We start from the raw sequence: 22,822 nt of genomic DNA, 5'->3' as shown, positions 1-22,822 counted from the left end.
TGCCCCCAAGTCTCTTTCCAAGGAAGAGTACAGTAGGTCCTTGATAATGTACATGAAGACTATGACTGCATTTCCTCAAAGGTGACCACTTGAGTGATCTCCAGTCCAGTAAAATATTTCCTAGGGTAGAACCCTAGAGCTTGAGAAGCCTTTGTGATAGTTTCAAAAAGAAATCTGAAAAGTTGATTCAACTTTCAGTTTCTTGATAAAGTGAGAAGAGTTAACATTAAATAGCCTCTCACCTACCTCCCTACCAATCTCTATTTAAATGTGGCATCACAGGAAACAGAAATATAAACAGGATGCCTGACAGTTCTGTAATATTTTAATGCAAGTAGAAATGGCTTCCACAAGAGCCAAAAACACTTTTAAATTAACTGTGCTTAGTAAATGAGAAATATACAAAAAGATCACAACAGGAGCACCTGGGTGGCTCAGTTGGTTAAGCCTCTGACTGGCTCAGGTCATGATCTCAGTTTGTGGGTTTAATCTCTGCATCAGGCTCTGTGCTGATAGCTCGTAGTCTGGAGCCTGCTTCAGATCCTGTGTCTCCCTCTCTCTGCCCCTCTCCTGCTTGTTCTCTCTTTCAAAAATAAACAAACATTAAAAAACTTTTTTTTTTAAAATCACAACAGAGACTGCTTTGTTCTTCATTGGTCCTTAAAATGAACCAAGATCTATTAGTATTTGTATTTCCCTGGTTTGGATACACTCATTTGCCCAAAAAATGACCAATTCACTTAGTGCATGCTGAGATCTTCTGCCTAAAACTCATGAATGTCCATGATCCATGAGAAACGCCCAGAGCCTCATTACAAATGAGAAAGTCCATCAAAAAATATATTCTCTGGGGGTGTCTGAGTGGCTCAGTCGGTTAAGCATCTGATTTCAGCTCAGGTCATGATCTCACGGTTTGGGAGTTCGAGCCAACTGTCAGGCTCTGCTGTCAATGTGGAGCCTGCTCTGGATCCTCTATCCCCTTCTCTCTGTGCCCTTTCCCTGCGCATGTCCTCTTTCTCTCTCAAAAATAAATAAATGTTGAAAAAATATATATATATATTCTCTGGACTTAAAGGAGAACATAATCAAATAGAAATTAAAGATATACACAGGCAGGCCGTGCTTCTAGGATCTTTCCATTTTAATTTAAACCCTAAGACTGGTTGGCTCATAAATGGAATTAGATGAAGTTAATCTAGCTTGTGATAGTACACTGAATTTAATGATCACTGGTCACCTTCTTCTCCAACTGACCATAACCTACAAGACTTCAAGTTGGAATGTTCAGACTGCAAAACCAGTTGTCTGAGAAAACAATTCTTTCTTCCTTTTTTTTTTTTTGGTTTATACTAGTTTATTTAGGGATTCCATTTTCATTCCTCAATAGACTTTATATATTTCTTATATTTTTCTTCACTCATTAATTCATCCAATTCTGAAGGATTACTGTTATCTTGATCAGACAACCATCTTCCTAACAAGATTTGTTGACAAGTCCTGGATTTTCTCTAAGAGCTTCATTAATTTCAGTTACTTCTTCTGATAGAGGAGAATAAGAGTTCACCAGCAGCTTTCACACTGTCCAAAGCACCAAACTCATTTTGTTTGTTCAGTTTGGTCCCAACTTCAGGCAGACTACATTAAACAACATCTCCCAAAGCTTCCTGTGCAAAATTGCTGATTCCCACTGTTCCAACATCATTTCTGTTGTTTGTCTGTGAATTCATGCATGGAGAGCAGAGCCCACCCTCAGCCCCAGGACCTGGGCAGGCAGGGCACTGCAGGCATGGATTCCGTACACAGGTTACAGGCCTCAGCCCGCATGCTCCACATCACTCATAGCACCATTGAGGGTAACAAGTTTCAGTCCTCTTGAGATAGTCTTTGTTCAGTAAGAACCCAATAGGGAAAAAGGCATGGATTATAGGTGGGGAAAGTGTAAAACTTATCTGATCAGTGATCTTATTTTGTTTCTCTAGATTCTGTAAGTCAAAGTTCCAAAATTCAACTTCAAAATGACTTCTAAATATGTAAATGCTGAAAATCCATGCTATGCCATTTATCTCTCCAGCCTCATGATTTAATGCTATGTAATGAATGCCAGAAGATGGTAACTGGTAAGTTCTTTTCTTGCTTTCTTTCTCTCTTTTCTTTTCTTTTCTTTTCTTTTCTTTTCTTTTCTTTTCTTTTCTTTCTTTCTTTCTCTCTCTCTCTCTCTTTCTTTCAAGTAGACTCCATGCGCAATGTGGGGCTTGAACTCACAAGCCCAAGATCAACAGTCTTGTGCCCTACTGATTCAGCCAGCCAGCCGCCCTGTAACTGATAAAGTCTTACAATAAGCACAAGCCACTGTGGGAAAGCAATTCTAGTAACATCTGGGTATTCAATAGCAAAACTGAAATCCCAGATATCAGAGATCTTCATTTTGTTGGTTCCTTAACCCTCCCACCTACAGATAAGGCTTTTAAGTGATAATGTCTCAACCTATGTAGGATCTAGATATTAAAACGTTCTCATTTTTTCAAACCTTTAGTAAACCGACAGGAATTGTGCTACTGAACAGAGAAGAGAATCTCCATACATAATGCAAAAGTGAAAAAAAAAAAAAAGTAGAATGATGACATTTTGGCCATGGCAATATCACTCAAGTTCAGCTTCTGAAAGTCTAGCAGACACTGTCCTGGTTCCTGCCGTTGATCTGGATGAATCTTCAATGTACATTATGACCAACAAATTGCTTCCAACAGCACCCTGCCATTTAATCTTATTTTTAGCTGAAAATTCATCTTAAGAAAACCACATTAGGGACACGTGGGTGGTTCAGTCAGTTGAGCATCTGACTTTTGGCTTAGGTCATGATCTCACGGCTTGTGGGTTCGAGCCCTGCGTTGGGCTCTATGATGATAATTCAGAGCCTGGAGCCTGCTTCAGATCCTGTGTCTCCCTTTCTCTCTGCCCCTCCCTCCCTCATGCTCTGTCTCTGTCTCTCAAAATTGAATAAACATTTAAAAAAAATTAAAAAAAAAAACCCAAACATTATTGCCATTCATAAGCTGCCTATAAAAGCAAAAGGAGATACAGCACTCTTAGCTGATTTCTGAGTAAAATGGGTGAGATCCTTAACAATGGAACACTGAAATATTTTTCCTAAATGCTGAAGCATTAGGCTCCTTCTTAGGAAGAAAAAAGCATAAAGGCCACAATATGCTCTTAAATAACTTCGGTTTCTTGTGTGTGTATTCTCCCTAACATGGATCATAAATGGTCTCCGTTACTTTTTTTTTTCTTTATTTGGACCTTGGGTATACAGAACTGGATTAATCATAATCTTTGGTTCACAACATAGTCTCATGGCAAGCTCTTTGGATATTAAATTAGTTATTTTTAACCTTGCAAAAAGTAAACTATAAACTAAGACCCTGACACTTATTTCTTTTTTTTTTTAATTTTTTTTAAATGTTTATTTATTTTTGAGACAGAGAGAGACAGAGCATGAATGGGGGAGGGGCAGAGAGAGAGGGAGACACAGAATCGGAAGCAGGCTCCAGGCTCTGAGCCATCAGCCCAGAGCCTGACGCGGGGCTCGAACTCACGAACCGCGAGATCGTGACCTGAGCCGAAGTCGGACGCTCAACCGACTGAGCCACCCAGGCGCCCCATGACACTTATTTCTAACCATAGTCTCTGCCTCCTTCATCCCCTCTCCCTGCTTCCCTGACCCCCAAAATGATCATAATCATGTTCATCATTCCCTCGCTTTTCTTTTTATAGTTTTTTCCTGTATTTATATGTAATACTTAAATTCTTTTTTATTTTAATTTTTAAAGGGCATTTAGGTTTTATAAAAAGGTTACCATGCACAGTGAGACCTTCCAGGGCTTATTTTTTCCCTTAGTCTCATCCACAATGTTACACACCTTTGTGGTTTATTCTGCTGTATATAACAGTTGTTTTGCTTTTTATTTATTTTTAATGTTTATTTATTTTTGAGAGGGACAGAGTACGAGCAGGGAAGGAGCAAAGAGAGAGGGAGACACAGAACCTGAAGCAGGCTCCAGGCTCTGACCTGTCAGCACAGAGACTGATGCAGGGCTTAACCCCACAAACTGTGAGATTGTGACCTAAGCCAAAGTCAGAGGCTTAACCGACCGAGTTACCCACACACCCCCGTTGTTTTGCTTTTTAAATACCTGTTCTGTTGATGAGCACTTGGGTTGATTCTGGGTTTTTGCTATTGTGAACAAATACTGCTATGAACTTGTACATATGCCCCCTGTTGTACGTATATAAGAGATTCTCCTAGATGTACTCAGACTAGAACTGCAGGGTTATAAGGTATGTGAATATTCAACTGAAAGAGATCATGCCAAACTGTAAGCTAAAGTGGTTACATCAAGTTATACTCCTTTCATAATACATAAAAAAATTCTTTTACTTCTTGCCAATGGGGAATGGGTGGGAAAAGATTTCCTACTGTGGTTCCAATTTACAATTCTCTTAATGTTACATGTAATGATGTCAATCATCTCTTCACGTATTTATTGGCCATGTGAGTGTCCTCTTCTGTAAAAAAACATATTCATATATTTTGTCCAGTGTTGCATTAATTTTTTGTGTTTTTCTCACTGATTTGTAGAGTTGTTTATATGTTCTTGACATAATCTTTTTCATGTTGTATACACTGTATCTTCTCCTACTGTATCATTTGTTTTGTCACTTTATTAACTTGGTTTTTTTGGGGTTTTTTTCTGTTTAATTCTTTTAAAGTTTATTTATTTTGAGAGACAGTGCACATGAGCAGGGGAGGGGCAGAGACAGAGGGAGAGAGAGAATCCTAAGCAAGCTGTGTGCCATCAGCACAGAGCTGGACACAGGGCTTGATCTGATGAACTGTGAGATCATGACCTAAGCCAAAATCAAGAGTTAGATGCTTAACCAAAATAAGCCACGCAGGTGCCCCCCAAATTTCTCAGTTTTAGAGTCCAATTTATCATTATTTTTATTACCAGTGCTTTCTGTGTCTTTTAAACTCTTTGCTATACCCAGGATCAAAAAGCTACTCACCTATACTTTCTACTAAGAGCTTTTAATTTTTTCATTTTGTCATTTAAGTCTTAATCCATCTAGAATTGATTTTTCTAAATAGTATGAAATAGGATTCTGTTGGTATGTCTTCTAAAATCAAGAAATAAAATACCCATAAATAAAAATATTCTGCTTTTATAGGATAGTCTGGAAATTTTATGGATGGTCTGGAATTAACCTTCCACTGTAAACACTAGAAACTAGGCAAAACATAGAAACAACTATTTTTGGACAGTGGACAATAGGCAGCTAAGAACTGTGATCCCTGAGAAAAGGAAAACAAACACGATGAGCCCTACCTCAACCTAGGCTTCCTGTCTAGAGGTAACTCTTGAACTACAACTCAGACAGGGGCAACCAAACAATTTGGCAACTTCACGGAGTTGTGGAGACAGAGACTAGAGTTTAGGGAGGCTAAAGCAGCTAGACCTTGCAGAACACAAGAGGAGGGAGCTAAAGAGAGACAGAGCTCTAGAAATCTGCATAGGCTCCCCTTGAATTTTGGCTGAATAGCAATTTGAGGAAAAGAACTATTACCAGGGTGAGTTGTAAAAATAACAATTACCTGAGTTCAAAGACCATCTTTAATCATCTGACTTTCCTCCAACCAGAATAGAGAGACCTCCCTTGAATTTCTATAGCAATCAAAAGAACTAAAAAGGGCTATGCTTTAGGAGTAGGGCTAAATTAGTTCTAGAGTAAAAACTACTCTATGCTCATACTAAAAGAGCTTAAAAACAAACCTAAAAAAGAATCAAAGTAATCTGTAAGGAACTTAACTGCATGCCAGCAAAAAAAGAAAGAAAAAAAAAAAAGAAAAAAAAAATTTCAACATTCTTTAAAGGAATGTAACAAAATCTAACACACAATAACATTAAATTAACAGTGTACAGGGGGTGCCTGGGTGGCTCAGGATTAAGCGGTCAATTCTTGATTTCAGCTCAGGTCATGATCTCACCTGATGAGTTCCAGCCCCACATCTGGCTCTGTGCTGACAGTGCAGAGCCTGCTTGGAATTCTCTGTCTCCCTCTCTGTCTGCCCCTCTCCCATTCACAATCTCTTTCTCTCTCTCTTTCTCTCTCTCAAAAATGAATAAACATTAAAAAAAAATTAACAGTGTGTGATACCCCATCAAAAATTACTAGACATACAAGGAAACATGAAAATTTAACCTGTAAACCAGGAGAGAAATCAGTCAATAGAAACAGACTCAGAAATAACAGAAACAAAAGAAGTAGCAAATACATTAAGCAACTGTAGGATTTAGGAAGGTGCAAGAACAGTAATCTCATTCCAGACATAAGAGAGCTCCTATGCACATGCAAGTCTCCCCCCTGGGCCTCTTGTGCTCACAAGAAAGACTAGGGACAGAGCAGGAGCCTAGAAATGGTCTACCATAGTAGCCTAGGCATGAGAAAGGTGACTGGCAATTGTTAGGGGACAGACACAATGCTCCACCCACCTTCCCTAGACCTTTCTCTTCCATTAAGCAAAAGCCTTAGTCCCTTGGGGGATGGGCAGCAAACCCTTTCATCTGGAGGGCACTGGTGAAGATCCCCTGCTTCTGGGAAAAAAGTAAAAGCAAAAACCCTCCACTCCTGGTGAGAGGCAGGAAACCATCTTAGGCCCAAGTTCCTGATACTAAGTAGAGATTGGCCATAGCTGGGGGAGGGAGAAGAAACTCTTCCAAGACTAACCACAGATACAAGGCAGAGTTTAGTTGTGATAAGGAAGAAGGGTAGAAAAACTAAAAGTCTCACTCCCAAGACATAGGCACAGGGTCTAAGTAGACTGCCTAAGACAGAAGCAGGACCAGATAACAGAGAACCTTATTACAAACCTAGCCTACATAAAAAGCAAGAGTGGTTCACCAGCGGAAGAGAGGCAAGAGTATGGAGAGAATTTGTCTGTGGTACAGGCATGCAGGGGTGGCTAAAAGTTGAGAGAGGGAAGAGGAGAACAGTGAGAAAAAACAGAGCCTCTGACCCCAGCCCCCAGTCTAAGCACAAAGCGACTTACTGTTAGAGGGATTTGAACTTTACAGCACAATAAAGGTACCAAAAGCCACAACAACACCCAAATTGAGCTTGACCGGCTCAATCCCCTAACAGAAGAAGATGCCTGCATATTTTCAGATTCAAATACTACTTACCTCAGTCGCTACTGTTCTACACATGATGCTTGGCATATTCAATCACATATTACAGGACAAAAAAGCAAGACATAAAAAACACGTATGTCAAGAGATAAGGTAGTCTCAGAGATATCTAGATATTAAAACTATCAGACAGGGATCTTAAAATAACTATGATTCAGGGGCACCTGGGTGGCTCAGTCAGTTGAGCAAATGACTCTTGATTTCAGCCCAGGTCATGATCTTGTGTTTCATGGGTTTGAACAGCATGATGGGCTCCACGCTGACAGTACAGAGGCTGCTTGGGATTCTCTCTTTCTCTCTCTCTCTCTCTGCCTCTTCCCTGCTCACTCTGTCTCTCTCAAAATGAATAAACAAACTTAAAACAATTTTTTTAATAAAATAAAATAACTATGATTCATATATTAAAAGATCTCATGGGGGCGCCTGGGTGGCTCAGTTGGTTAAGCGGCCGACTTCAGCTCAGGTCATGATCTCGCGGTCCGTGAGTTCGAGCACCGCGTCGGGCTCTGTGCTGACAGCTCAGAGCCTGGAGCCTGTTTCAGATTCTGTGTCTCCCTCTCTCTGACCCTCCCCGTTCATGCTCTGTCTCTCTCTGTCTCAAAAATAAATAAACGTTAAAAAAAAAAAATTAAAAAAAAAAAGATCTCATGGAAGATGTACACAGCATGTGTAAATAGATGGACAATTTTAAGGGAAATAATAGAAATAAAAAAACATGATGCCAGAGATGTAGAATTTCTCTGACAAGCTCATCAGTAGACTGGACACAGCTGAGGAAATAATCAGTGAACTTGCAAATAGGACAATAAAAATAATCTAAAGCAAAACAAAAAAGAAAAACAGAATAGAGCATTCAAAAGCTAAAGGCCAATATCAGTCTAACACAGTGTAATTAGAATCTCAGAAAGACAAAAGAAAAAAAACACAGCTGAAGAAATATTTGATGACATACTGGCTGAGATTTTTTGAAAAATGATAAAAGATATCAAACCATAGCTCTATAAAGTTTAGAAAACTCCAATCACAGGATAAATACCAAAAAAGACCTAGTTTTGAAGTTTAAAAACTTTGACAGTAGCTAGAAGGGGTTAAAACATTACATAGAGAGGAACAAAAACTGGCAGGCTTCTCACTTCTCATCAGACACTAAGCAGGCCAGAAGACAGGAGTCACATTTTAAAGTATTGAAAGAAAAAACTATCAACCCAGAATTTTATACCAATAAAAATATCTTTCAAACGTAAGAATGAAATAAAGACTTCTTCAGACCAACAAAAGCTAAGGGAATTCATTGCCAGCAGATGTGCCCTATAAGAACATTAATGGAAATTCTTCAGGCGGAGGGAATAAGATAGCAGATGGAAACTGAATTTACACAAAGGAATGAAGGACACCAGAAATGGTAAATATGTGGTTAAATATAAAAGAACTCTTTTCTCATTTCTAATCTCTTGATTAAAACAAAGAAAACAACAAAGTAATATGGAATTTATAACACCTTTAGAAGTAAAATGTACGACAACAGCACAAAGGATGGGAGAAGGAAATGAAATATACTGTTGTAAAATTCTTTCATTATATGAGAAATAATATTGTATTATTTAAAGATAATACTTATAAAGATGTATAGTGTAAAGTGGGAACAACTGCTAAGAAAATAAAACAACAAGGGGCGCCTGGGTGGATCAGTCGGTTAAGTGTCCAACTCTTGCTCTTGGCTCAGGTCATGATCTCGAGGTTCACGAACTTGAGCCCTGCACTGGGCTCTGTGCTGACAGCGCAAGGCCTGCTTGAGAGTCTCTCTCTCTCTCTCTCTCTCTCTCTCTCTCTCTCTGTCCCTCCTCCACTCGTGCTCTCTCTTAAAATAAATAAATAAACATTAAAAAAAACCCAAATTATATCTAATAATACAATAATGGAGATAAAACAAGATCATTAAAAAATACTCCATTAATTAAAAAGAAGGCAGGAAAGGAGGACAAAAGGAATAAAGAACAGATGAGATACAGTTCATAAAGAATAAGATGATAGATTTAAACCTATTTCAATAATTATATGAAACGTAAGTAGACAACACACTCCAAATAAACGACCAAGATTGCCAAATAAAAAGCAAGACACAAGTATATGCTGTCTATAAGACTTACCTTAAGCACGGCTATATAGATAAGTTAAAAGTAAAAGGATGGAAAAGATACCCAATGAGAACAATAATCAAAAGAAAGGTGAAGTAGCTATTAGCGGCCATATGTTAATATCAAAGAAAGATTTCAGAACAAAGAATATTACAAGAGATAAAGAGATATTTCACATTAAAGGGGCCAATTCATCAAGAAGGCAACAGCTTCATTATATATGAAAAAAACTGATAGAACTGAAGAGTCTCCTATAGACCAACCTTTCCAGTGATAACAACTACAAACTCTGGACCAAATGCAAAAATCAATTACCCGATAATTCTGAATACTACACTAAATGCAGGCAGATTGCAGAGGGACATTAAAATATGGAGCACACCACTGAGAGGGGTGGGGGGAGGTGTCCTGCTTTTAGGGGGCTTTGCCCAGACAGTGGGCATAAGTTACAAAGTAGCCTAACTTAGGCAACTAAAAACTCCAATAGAAACCCTGACGTCTTCCTGCCTGGAGGAAAGAAAGGATTCTACAACCATGGCCGCCACCAGAAAGAGTAGAGAATTCCAGAAGAGAGAAACACAGAAAAGGATGCCTTAAGTTTGTGAATGAACACCAAGTATCTCATACTAATCCCTCCCTGAATGATACAAATGCAGAACAGATTCAAAGTAGTACAGAAAAGCCTGAAAGAATTGAACTGAAACATGAAGTACAACCCACAAGTGGCATAACTTGTTAATTGCCAGGTAAAACAAAACATCAACATTCCTCAGGGAATATCACAGAACTCAGGGCCTACACAATGCAACATTCACAACATCCAGGATACAATCCAAAATTACTCACTGTACAAAGGAGCAGGAGGATATGACCCATTTTCAAGGGAAAAGACACTAAACAGAAGACAATCTCAAAATAACAAAAATATTGAAATGTTCAGACATAACCAACAGAATACAGAAATAGAACCACATGTTCAATTGATTTTCAACAATAAAGCCAAGGTATTTCAATGGGGAAAAGATATTCCTTTTCAACACAGGCTGCTGGATATTCAAATGGGGAAAAAAAAATCTTGACCCTTACATCATTTAGTATTGATACAAGAATCAACTCAGAACGGGTCCCAGACCTAAACATAAGAGCGAAAACTATGATGCAGCCATTTTGGAGAAAAGTCTGGCATTTCCTCAAAAGGTTAAACATAAGAGTTACCATATGACCCAGTAATTCCATTTCTACGTAATATCCAAGAGAAATGAAAACACATATTCACATCAAAAATTGTACATACATGCTCAAAACAGCATTATTCATAACGGTCAAAAAGTAGAAATAACCCAAATGTCCATCAGTTGAAGAACAGATAAATTAAATGTGGTATATCCAGACAATGGAATATTACTTGGTTGATACACGCTACAACATGGATAAACCCTGAGAACACATATGATTTCATTTACATGGAATGTCCAGAAGAGGCAAATCCATAGAGACAGAAAATAGATTAGTAGAGAGCAGATGGGAGGTTTGGAGGAGGTGGCTAAAAGGTACAGTGTTTCTTTCTGAAGTGAGGAAAACGTTCTAAAATTGTGGTGATGGCTGCACTACTCTGTTGATCATACTAAGAAACACTGAATCATATACACCTAAGGTATACAACTGCTGGTATGTGAATCATACCTCAATAAAGTTATTACAAAAACAGACACCTAAAACTATAAAATTTTTTCAAGAAAACATAAAAGATTTGTATCCTTGGGTTAGGCAGATTTCTTACAACACGACCCATAAATGAAAAAGACAAACTGGACTTCAACAAAATTTAAAACCTCTGTTCTTTGAAAGACACTATTAAAAATAAAATAAAAAGGCCAGCCACAGCCTGGGAGAAATATTTCACAAAATATCTATCTGATAAAGGACTCCAAATACATAAAGAACTCAACAACAAAATAGGACAATCCAAGTTTTAAAATGGGGGAAAAAAGTTGAACTCTTCACCAGTAAAAATATAAGAATGGCCACTAAATACATGAAAATAAAGCTTTCATCATGAGTCTTTAGGCAAATGCAATTAAAACCAGATGGACAGGGGCGCCTGGGTTGCTCAGTTGGTTGAGTGTCCGACTTCAGCTCAGGTCATGATCTCATGGTTCATGAGTTCGAGCCCCACGTCAGGCTCTGTGCTGACAGCTCAGAGCCTGGAGCCTGCTTCAGATTCTGTGTCTCCCTCTCTCTGTGCCCCTCCCCCACTCACACTCTGTCCCTCTCAAAAATAAATAACCATTAAAAAACAATTTAAAAAAAAAAAAAGTGGGAATGCAAGCTGGTGCAGCCACTCTGGAAACCAGTGTGGAGGTTCCTCAAAAAATTAAAAATAGAACTACCCTACGACCCAGCAATTGCACTGCTAGGCATTTATCCAGGGGATACAGGTGTGCTGTTTCGAAGGGACACATGCACCCCCATGTTTATAGCAGCACTATCAACAATAGCCAAAGTATGGAAAGAGCCCAAATGTCCATTGATGGATGAATGGATAAAGAGAATGTGGTATATATATACAATGGAGTATTACTCGGCAATCAAAAAGAATGAAATCTTGCCATTTGAAACTACATGGATGGAACTGGAGGGTAATTATGCTAAGTGAAATTAGTCAGAGAAAGACAAAAATCATATGACTTAACTCATATGAGGACTTTTAAGAGACAAAACAGATGAACATAAGGGAAGGGAAACAAAAATAATATAAAAACAGGGAGGGGGACAAAACAGAAGAGACTCATAAATAGGGAGAACAAACTGAGGGTTACGGGAAGGGTTGTGGAGGGGGGTGGGCTAAATGGGTAAAGAACACTAAGGAATCTACTCCTGAAATCATTGTTGCACTATATGCTAACGAATTTGGATGTAAATTTAAAAAAATAAAAATTAAAAAAAATAAATAAATACAGTATTAAAAAAAAAAAAGACGAAGACACCACTACAATGCCTAGAATTTTAAAAACCGATAATACCAAGCATTGGAGAGATTATAGAGCAACTGGAACTCTCCATTGCAAATGAGAATATGCAAAAATGGTACAGCCTCTTTGGAGAACAGTTTGACTATAAGGTTAAACTTTTACCATATGACCCTGCAATTCCACTTATAGCTACTCAAGAGAAATGAAAACATGTATCTACCTAAAGCCCTGTATATTAATGTTATTTCATGGCAGCTTTAATCATAATAGCCCCAAACTGGAAGCAACCCAAACGTGCATCAACAAGTCACTGGATAAACAAACTGCAATGAATTTATCCAATTAAAAAGTAATTGCAATTAAAAGAAACAAACTACTGACATACACAACAACTATAAATCTTAAAAGCACTACACTAAATGAACAATGCCAGACACAAAAAAGCTACTTATATGATCCTATTGATTTGACATCCTAGAAATGGCAAAATAGAGTAACAGAAAGATGATCAGTGGTCAACACGGGTAGTGCTACAGGGAAAGGGCTAACTATAAAAGGTCACAAGAGAAGTTTCTGGGTGGTGAAAGTGTTCTTCTATCTTGATTGTGACAGTGGTGATTATAAAACTATGTACACTTACCCAAACTCATGAAACTGGACATGTTAATGCAGGTAAACTGCGCTCAATAATGTTGATTTTCTTAAAAGGGACAATCAGTTTCATTCCTTTTCTAAAAGGGACAATCAGTTTCATTCCTTTTCTAAAGACTACAAAGGTTCTCAAGATCCCAGGTAATTCCCAAAAGGTCTCAACATCCATTGTGCTCTAATTTTAGGACCTGACCTTGATTTCTACTCTTTACATGCCTTATAACTGAATGGATAGCACCTCTGAAATACGAAACTCTAAGCTGTGTACATGGCTCTGAGAATCCATAGACCAGGCCAAGCTAGACTGTGCTCTGTACTACCATCACCAGCTAAATTACAGATGCAGTTGAACATTGTTTGATCCTTCTGAATTTTTCTGGTTTACTTGCTTGCTTTTCTCATCTCCTCACTAAAAAGAATTTACCACAAGTGTCCTGTAGCTCATTCCTATACAGGGAACAAATCTCAGTTTCAGAGACAGCAACTTGAGTCAGCAGTTCAGCTTGAAACATGTGTAGTCTATTTGTCAATGTCTAACAGAACCCACTGCACTTTCTACAAAGAATAATGAATTTCTCATTATATCAGCACTCCCCAAATAATCAAAGGCAAATAAAGCATACCGCAATCAAGAGAAAAAGTAAGTAGATTGGGCTATCAACAGCAACTGGGTTTTGAGGAACAAGCAAAGGCACTCAGAAAAGGGGCGGGCACCCAGAACTCAAGGTGGGCTTTCCCACACATCTACAACAGGAACAGACTGGAAATGTAATAGAGCAGTTCATGGGAACTGTATTCAGAGTATAATTAGGACCTTGGGAAAAACCCACATTAATCATTCACATGGACATCTCCAAAGAAAATGAAAAAGAACAAGATGTGGAGAGAAGGGTAGGGCACTTGCAGGTTCTGATGTGGCCAAACTCTGTATTACCAAAATGTTTCGAAGACACCACCTTTTAAAATTAATCTTGCTCTACACCTCAGCAGAGTCAATAGTAAGTGAGAGACTGCTAGTAGCAAAGAGATACAGCAACTAATAAAAGAACAAACAAAACCAACTCACACATGTTTACAACCAGAATACAAATACAAATTTAAAACTGTCTGGAAATAAAATGGAATACACTTAAGCAGAAAGAGAAATCTTCTTCATTACTGTAGTTCACCTCCTGCAAAAAAAATCACGGTCAGTGTCTTTTATTTATGTGTGAACCCATCTTCCTGGTAGGCAAACTGACCTAGGTTGCGGTGATTGCATCTAGTGCTCTAGTATAAATCATAAATGATAAGCCTGGGGGAAACAAAAGCTAGATGTTTTGAGGACTGAGTTGGGCTGACACTCACCACAAACTTCTCACCATTCTGCTCCACATGTTTGTATGTGGGGACCGATATGGGCACTGCTTGCTTTTCTGTATAATCATAAAATGATTGTCCCAACGAGTCTTCACTGGGATCTAGGTTATCTGCCTCATGTGGAGGCACAGACAACACTGTCAAGATCAATTCCTTCTCGCCTGCTCGGATCAGGTCCACCACCTGCTTGTGTGTCGCCCCCTCAACATTCACGCCGTTCCTAAGGGAAAAAGGGAAAAAGACAATCCCATAAACAAGAAGGGTCCAAACACCTTGTATCTCCACCCTCCTACCCCACTCCAGTGTCATGCAGTATGAACCATAAAAACAAAATTAATTTGGCTCCAGAAAGGCTGTTTATATTTTTATAGATCATAATGTTAAGAGCTGTTTGTGAACTTACAGCAGGGAGAACAAAATGGAAACGTTGGAGAGGACCTGACCCTCCAAGCTAGAATCCCACACTTCGTTTCAAGAAAGCACACGGGAAAGAGGGCACAAAGCTTTCAAAGCTAATTTCCTCACCCTAACCAAGCATGTATACTATACAGTCAAAGTAGCTTTTAACAATCCTGCCATTTGAACTGTACTTAATCCTTTTTAAACTTTCTGAAATTTCTGTTATCAGAAAGTTTTTACAAAATGTATTCCTTTAATTTGTAAAGACTCAAAAAGGATGACTTAAGATAATTTATATATGTGTATCTGATTTCATCCCATATCTTCAAATCATTCAACTTAACTTTCCTTTATACTGAGTTTCATCACCTTAAGAGTTAAATGGTATAGATATTCATACACACTAGTCTCATTTTTAAAAAGGCAAGGGGATGGGGCGCCTAGGTGGCTCAGTTGGTTAAGTGTCCAACTCTTGATTTTGGCTCAGGTCATGATCTCACAGTTCATGAGATCAAGCCCCATGTCGGGTTCTGCGCTGATAGCATATAGCTTTCCTGGGATTCTCTCTCCCTGTCTTTCTGCCCCTCCCCTGCTTTCACATATTCTCTCAAAGTAAAAAAAAAAAAAAAATTTAAATAAAAAAATTTTTAAAAGACAAGGAGATAACTAAATTTTCATTATCTTAACCAACTTCTTTGTCCTCCCAATCATGTCAATTAATCCCTCTTAGCATTCTATCTTCTTTCTGTGCTATCTCACTTAAAATTCTGTGTAATCAGTTCAAGATAAAAAAAAATGTACATCTAAAGTTATATAGGGGCGCCTGAGTGGCGCAGTCGGTTAAGCGTCCGACTTCGGCTCAGGTCATGATCTCACGGTTCGTGAGTTCAAGCCCCGCATCAGGCTCTGTGCTGACAGCTCAGAGCCTGGAGCCTGTTTCAGATTCTGTGTCTTCCTCTCTCTGACCCTCCCCCGTTCATGCTCTGTCTCTCTCTGTCTCAAAAATAAATAAACGTTAAATAAATAAATAAATAAATAAATAAATAAATAAAATAAAGTTATATAGTAAATCAACCTACTCATTCTCCTCCCTGTTTCACTGTACATAAAAAGGCTGCAACTAGGAAAAGTACAAGGTTTGGAAGAACAATAATTTTGTCAAGAAAGATGCTGAGTCTCACAAAACTCACTCAGCAAACTGAAGTACCTTCCCACAATGCTGACCCTGCCTGCCATCTCAGCAAAAACCACTAGGCAGCTAGCTGACCAAAGGTTCCCTCCATGGCTATCCCATGAGAGTTAGGAAACACACACCTGGCCTTTAGTCAATTTGATAAAAGCTTATGTACCCTTTAGAGTTAAGCTCTTTTTCAGTTACAAACCATTAGGATTTTTCCTTCCTGAAAATGATGCTAAGTTTAGTAACAAGCCTTCCACAAATGTTTCAGTCACTGGAATTGTCTCTGTCAGACTCTGGTACCTGAAACATCCATGTACATAAACAGAAAAGGCAGGAGATCATCCAGCTAAAGCTCTTTCCTTTTGGGTTTAACAACCTAGTCAGTAAATCAGCGCGCTAGACATTTCACAACCTAAAGTCTAACTTATACACACAAAAACTCAATAATTTTACAATTGGCTACCTGTAGAAGAAAATAAGAGCACCCTCACCACTGATTGGGAACTGGGGCTTCTAAAATTTGAATCAGGTCAAACTAGTAATCAGGAAAAAGTGATCAACTCTGATCACAGAACCAGATGGTAAAACAGAGAAAATAGGCATTGAAGCTAGATCTACATGGGTTCAAATCCTGACCCTGCCTTTAGTACTGGCACTGGTCTTAACTAAGTCATCTAATCTTTCTTAGCATTGATTTCTGCATCTGTAAAGTGGGGACGATAATAAGTCCCAAACAAGGTTATTGTGAGGATGGATGTAATGAAACATGTAACCTGCTGGGAACACCACCTGAACACTTGCATTAGAAGTACTGTGTAGATGCCTGTTACAAAGAAATTCTGGTTGAAGAAGAAATGGAAACTAAAGTTGGGGATTGCCAAAGGATTTCATCTAAATCTTAGCCTTATACAATCAAAAAGAATGAAATCTTGCCATTTGCAACTACATGGATGGAACTGGGGGGTATTATGCTAAGTGAAATTAGTCAGTCAGAGAAAGACAAATATCATATGACTTCACTCATATAAGGACTTTAAGAAACAAAACAGATGAACATAAAGGAAGGGAAACAAAAATAATATAAAAACAGGGAGGGGAACAAAACATAAGAGAGTCTTAAATATGGAGACAAACACAGGGTTCCTGGAGGGGCTGTGGGAGGGCGGATGGGCTAAATGCGTAAGGGGCATTAAGGAATCTACTCCTGAAATCACTGTTGCACTATATGCTAACTAATTTGGATGTAAATTTTTTTAATAAAATGATAAATAAATAAATAGATAAAAATAAAATTAAATCTTAGCCTTATTAATAGTTCTGAGAAAATGTTTTGCTGGTAGAAGAAAAATAAAATTGAAAAAGCAAAAGTTAGAAATCAACAGAAAACTTCATTTACCCCTGTGAGTCTTAGCTTACTTATGAACAACCTTAATTTTTATTGTTGTTGTTATTTTGTTTTTTAAGTTTATTTATTTGTTTTGAGAAAGAGGGAGAGAGAGTGTGCATGTATGGGGGAGGGGCAGAGAGAGAGAGAGAGGGAGGGAGAGAGAGAGAGAGAGAGAGACAGTCCCAAGCAGGTTCTGCACAGACAGCATGGAGCCCGATATGGGGCTCAAACTTACAAAGCAGGAGATCTTGACCTAAGCCAAAATCAAGAGTCAGACACTTAACCAACTGAGTCACCCAAGTGACTTAATTTTTTTAACAAAGTGGGAAAAACTCACATTTTAGAGGCCGAATAAAACATTTTAGATACTAAAACAAGATTTTTATGTTAGTAAAATCAATCTTATGAGATGCACATCTATGAAAAAACGTTTAACAGCTCTGCTCAAATCTTATTTTCAGCTCCCTCATTTTTTTCCTTTAAAGGATCTTTAACCTGGGGTATAGTTGTCAATAGACTTTGGGGGTCGGTGAACACCTATATAGCATTTGTATGAAAAACTGTATTTGTGTGCATATATGCATTTTTTCCAGAGGAAAGTCTTCAAAAGGGAGCAATGTGACCTCCAGAAAGGTTAAGAACTACTGCTCTCAACACACACTTCCTCCACCCATTGAGTTTTCGAGTTAGAATGCACTGTTCCCAGGGTCACTCGCAAAAGCAAGCCCAAAAGTCATCAAAGAAACTGAAGTAAGGCTTATTCCAGGAGCCAGGGAACTTGCCTATTTTCACTTCTTTATCAGAAAGACCAAGCTTCAAATTGGCTATCATCCCAAAAACCTCTTTAAAAATAAATTAAAAAATAAAGACAGGAATGAACTACCAGTCTCACATTCTAAACACACTTGCTGGAAACCAATTTGACAATAAATTTCATATATTTAAAAAATAATAATAATAAATAAATAAACACACTTGCTAATGTTTATTTGGTTCAACTATAGAAAGAATGCTATACATGTTGCAATTTAATACAAGGCTGGAAATTCCTTCATTCTTCAGAGAATGAAATGAAGTTAGTAAAAAATGCTAGACAACTAATTTCAAAAAGGGCCCTCCGTCAAGAATTAAGAGGCCTTTACAATCATAAGAATGTTTACATGACATCCTCTTTTCCACTAGAATTCCTCTATAACTAAACTCAAATTAAGTGTGGCCCAATTTGGACAATTCTAAAGACATAAATGCAAACAATAAATTCTGCCATAAAGGGAATTTATAGCAGTAGACTTCTGGTTCAAAGCATGGGTTTTAGAGTCAGACAGACTTGGGTTTGGTACCACTTGTACCATTTAACAGATGAGAAATTAGGTAAGTTATTCAATTTCACTAAACCTCAGTTTCCTAATTCATAAAATGGCACTAATAATACCTACAGCTAACAGAGTGAGAACCAAAATGGGATAAAGCCTTAGAACATGGTAACCACTAAGTAAATGATAGCTATTGATTGGGGCGCCTGGGTGGCTCAGTTGGTTAAGTGTCCAACTTCAGCTGAGGTCATGATCTCATCGTCCGAGAGTTCGAGCCCCGCATCGGGCTCCATGCTGATAGCTCAGAGCCTGGAGCCTGATTCAGGTTCTGTGTCTCCCTCTCTCTCTGGCCCTCCCCATTCATGCTCTGTCTCAAAAAAATAAACATTAAAAAAAATATAAAAAATAAATAAACGATAGCTATTTATATGATAGTATTTGTGTCAGCTGGGTAAACAGGTTAGTAGCATGTTAGCCTCCTGATGACACACCCTTTCCACCGCCAATTTCCCTCGCCTTTCTTCTTCTTGTCTTTATAACATGATCTATGGGCACCTGCACGGTTCAGTGGTAGAGTGTCTGACTTTGGCTCAGGTCATGATCTAGCAGTTCTTGAGTTCAAGCCCTGAATCAGGCTCGCTGCTGTCAGCACAGAGCTTGCTGTATCAGAGAGATACTCTGTCTCCCTCTCTCTCTCTGCCCCTGCCCTGCTTGAGCTCTCTCAAAAATAAACAAACATTAAAAAAAAACTATTATAATTCAGCTGGAATTCATTTGAAAATAAATGACTCAGTTCTCAACCTATGATGATGGGGATCACAAGAAGGGTATCATCTTCGTAAGACCACTGCATCAGAGAACCACCTAGTCCTACACCATGCAGAAATAACTCTGCCCAATAGGGTCTTACTCATGTATGTTATTCCAGAAAGAAAGGGAATAGCTTAAACACACTATCAAAACATTTTCATCAGATAATGATTAAACAAATAGAGCTAAATGTTAATTATAAAATCTAGGTGGCACATATGCAGAGATATGCACTGTTCATTTCCTTCAACTTTTCTCTATGTCTGAAATTTTTCATAATAGGTGAGGAAACAAAAGGCTACCAAAAATCTCCCAACAATCCAAATAAGACCAAATTTTGTTTTCTTAGGTAACTAGGTGATACCCAAAATTTCCTTTGTGTTTTCAGCATTATAAAGATATACCTAATAATTTTATTTTTTTTATGTTTTTTTAATTTTATTTTTGAGAGAGACAGAGCACAAGTGAGGGAGGGGCAGAGAGTGAGAGTGAGAGTGAGAGTGAGAGAGAGAGAGAGAGAGAGACAAAAATCCAAAGCAGGCTCCAGGCTCCAAGCTGTCAGCAAAGAGCCCAACATGGGGCTCAAACTCACAAACTGTGAGATCATGACCTGAGTTGAAGTCGGCACTTAACTAAAAGAACCACCCAGGCGCCCCAATTACACAAAGGTTTTTAAACAACCTCCCTATTTTCTCTACAATATATCTTCTAGGAAACTGGGTGAAGGCTCACAAGTTGGAGAAAAACAGACTCTTGACACATGAGATGAGGGACACTGCTTTGACTTTTCACTGCTTAATTGCCCAGTTAGTGGGTACAGCAATACTAGACACTTAGACTATAAAAGCAAGGAACTATTCTACTGAAATCTGAATATCTGTCCTTTCTAATTTTGCAGTTCAGTCATTTGACTGGCTTAGATTGGCTACTTTTCTTTCTTTCTTAAATTTATTTATTTTGAGAGAGACAGAGAAAGAGAACGAGAGCAGGAAGGGGGGGGGGGAGAGAGAGAGAGAGAGAGAGAGAGACAGAGAGAGAGAGAGAGAGAGGGAATCCCAAGCAGTCTCAGTGCTGTCAGTGCAGAGCTGGATGCAGGGCTCACAACTGTGAGATCATGACCTGAGTCAAAGTCAAGTCAGATGCTTCACTGACTGGACCACCCAGGTGCCCATCTTTTTTTTCTTTCTTTCTTTCTTTTTCTTTTTTTATGAGCAAGCTCCAATGTGGGGCTGGAACTTATAACCCTGTGATCATGGGTCACATGCTCCACCAACTGAGCCAGCCAGGCATCCCAGATTGGCTCCTTTTCGTCAAACTCTGCCTTCTTACTATCTTACTTAGGCAAACAATCAAGCCAGAAAATATTTTTATTGACTAATAATCTTAACACTCATGCTGTACTTTGCCTTTAAACTCTTGAGATAAGAGATTCAAACATGCATAAGCCATGAACATAGTCACAGAAGTGTAGCTTGGATATGTCTACACAAAATTACTATTCTGGATGACTAAATACCAAGAAATTTTTGGAATTTTGTTTCAGAAATAGTAACATTTTCATCTTACATTTTATTGTAATTTATTTATCCTAATTTATTGATAAGAAAAGAGAAGTATAATTAGAGAAAAGTAAATGGTCAAAGGTTTCTAAAATGTTTGAGCCTTGGGGCACCTGGGTGGCTCAGTCGGTTAAGCATCCGACTTCGGCTCAGGTCATGATCTCACGCTCCGTGGGTTCCAGCCCCGCGTTGGGCTCTGTGCTGACAGCTCAGAGCCTGGAGCCTGCTTCGGATTCTGTGTCTCCCTCTCTCTCTGGCCCTCCCCTGTTCATGCTCTGTCTCTCTCTGTCTCAAAAATAAATAAACGTTAAAAAAATAATAAAATAAAATAAATAAATAAATAAAATGTTTGAGCCTTTTCTATTTTCTTTTTTATTTCAGAGAGAGAAAGAATGCGAGCTGGGGAGAGGAGCAAAGGGGGAGAGAGAGAGAATCTTAAGCAGGAGCCCAATGTGGGGCTTGATCCACGACCCTGGGATCGTGACTTAAGCAGAAATCAAGAGTCAGATGCTCAACTGACTGAGACACCCAAATGCCCCAAGTTTTTTCTAACTGTAAATCTTGTCAACAACTTAAAAAGTGCAAAATTATCATCACAATTACTTTTAATGTTAACTTACATGGAAAATGAGATGATGACTATGTAAATAGGTAAAAATGCTTTTGAAAGTAGGTAATATGCACTAAAGTTATAAAAATGTTCATATTTTTTTCAACTAAAATGGCATTATGAAAATTTATCCTAAGGAAAACATCAAAACAAGAGCTCCAAGAGGGCAAGAACTTCACCATGGCATGTAGACCACTCTCAAGTCTATGTTGAAAGAAAAAATGAAGTAACCCTAAACAAAGAAAAAGGTTGTTTCCAAATTTGTTCTTATAAAAAGTCAACAATAGAGGGATGAATGATTAAGAAAATTAAAGCACAAATTGAATACAAAACAGTTATTTAAAATTGTACATATGAAGAAAATAATCTAGAAACATGTTTGACCTGATGTTAAAAAGTGGATTATAAAACGCAACTTCTAAAAGATAACATAGAAGAAAATCTAGGGTATGGCAAAGAGATTTTAAATATAACAATAAAAACATGATCTATGAAAGAAAAAATTGCTAGGCTGACCTTTACTAAAATTAAAAACTTTGGGGGCATCTGGGTGGCTCAGGCAGTTAAGTGTCTGACTTTCGCTCAGGTCATGATCTCATCGTTCACAAGTTTGAGCCCCATGTCAGGCTCTGTGCTGACAGCTCAGAGCCTGGAACCTGCTTCAGAGTCTGTGTCTCCCTCTCTCTCTCTCTGCCCTCCCTGACTCGCACTCTGTCTCTCTCTCTCTCTTTCTTTCTCTCTCAAAAATAAATAAATATTAAAAACAATTAAAACTTTTGTTCTGTGAAAAATACTGCTAAGAGACTGAAAAACAAGCCACAGCATGGAAAAAAATATATGGAAAATGCATATCTGAAAAAGCGCTCATATCCAAAATACAGAAAGAACTCTTAACAACAAAAAAAAACAACCCAAATAAAAATTGGGACAAAAGATATGAACAGAAACCTCACCAAAGAAGATACACATAGGGCAAATAAGAGTATGAAAAGTTGGGGTGCCTTAACTCTTTTATATACAACAGTCAGTAGAGCACACGACTCTTGATCTCCGGGTTGTGAGTTCAAGCCCCACACTGGGTGAAGAGATTACTTAAAAAAAAAAAAAAAAAAAAAATTAAAAAAATATGAAAAATTCATCATTAGTGAATTGCAAATCAAAACAAGGTACCACTACACACCTATGTGAATAACTAAAATCCAA

At 38.2% G+C, this 22,822-nt stretch overlaps 1 protein-coding gene across 1 annotated transcript in view; it reads right to left on the bottom strand.

Annotated features, from left to right (window-relative positions):
- Positions 1–22,822, bottom strand: part of SNX27 (sorting nexin 27) — a 70,368-nt gene that overhangs the window by 28,681 nt on the left and 18,865 nt on the right. Inside the window, exon 2 of the mRNA XM_042994123.1 lies at positions 14,350–14,581. Coding sequence (XP_042850057.1) covers positions 14,350–14,581 — 232 coding nt within the window. The remainder of the gene's footprint in view (positions 1–14,349; positions 14,582–22,822) is intronic.

Source organism: Panthera tigris, chromosome C1 (genome assembly GCF_018350195.1).
Source record: "Panthera tigris isolate Pti1 chromosome C1, P.tigris_Pti1_mat1.1, whole genome shotgun sequence".
NCBI lineage: Eukaryota > Metazoa > Chordata > Mammalia > Carnivora > Felidae > Panthera > Panthera tigris.
The sequence above is the reverse complement of the archived record's forward strand: the minus strand, read 5'-3'. Positions and strand labels throughout refer to the sequence as shown.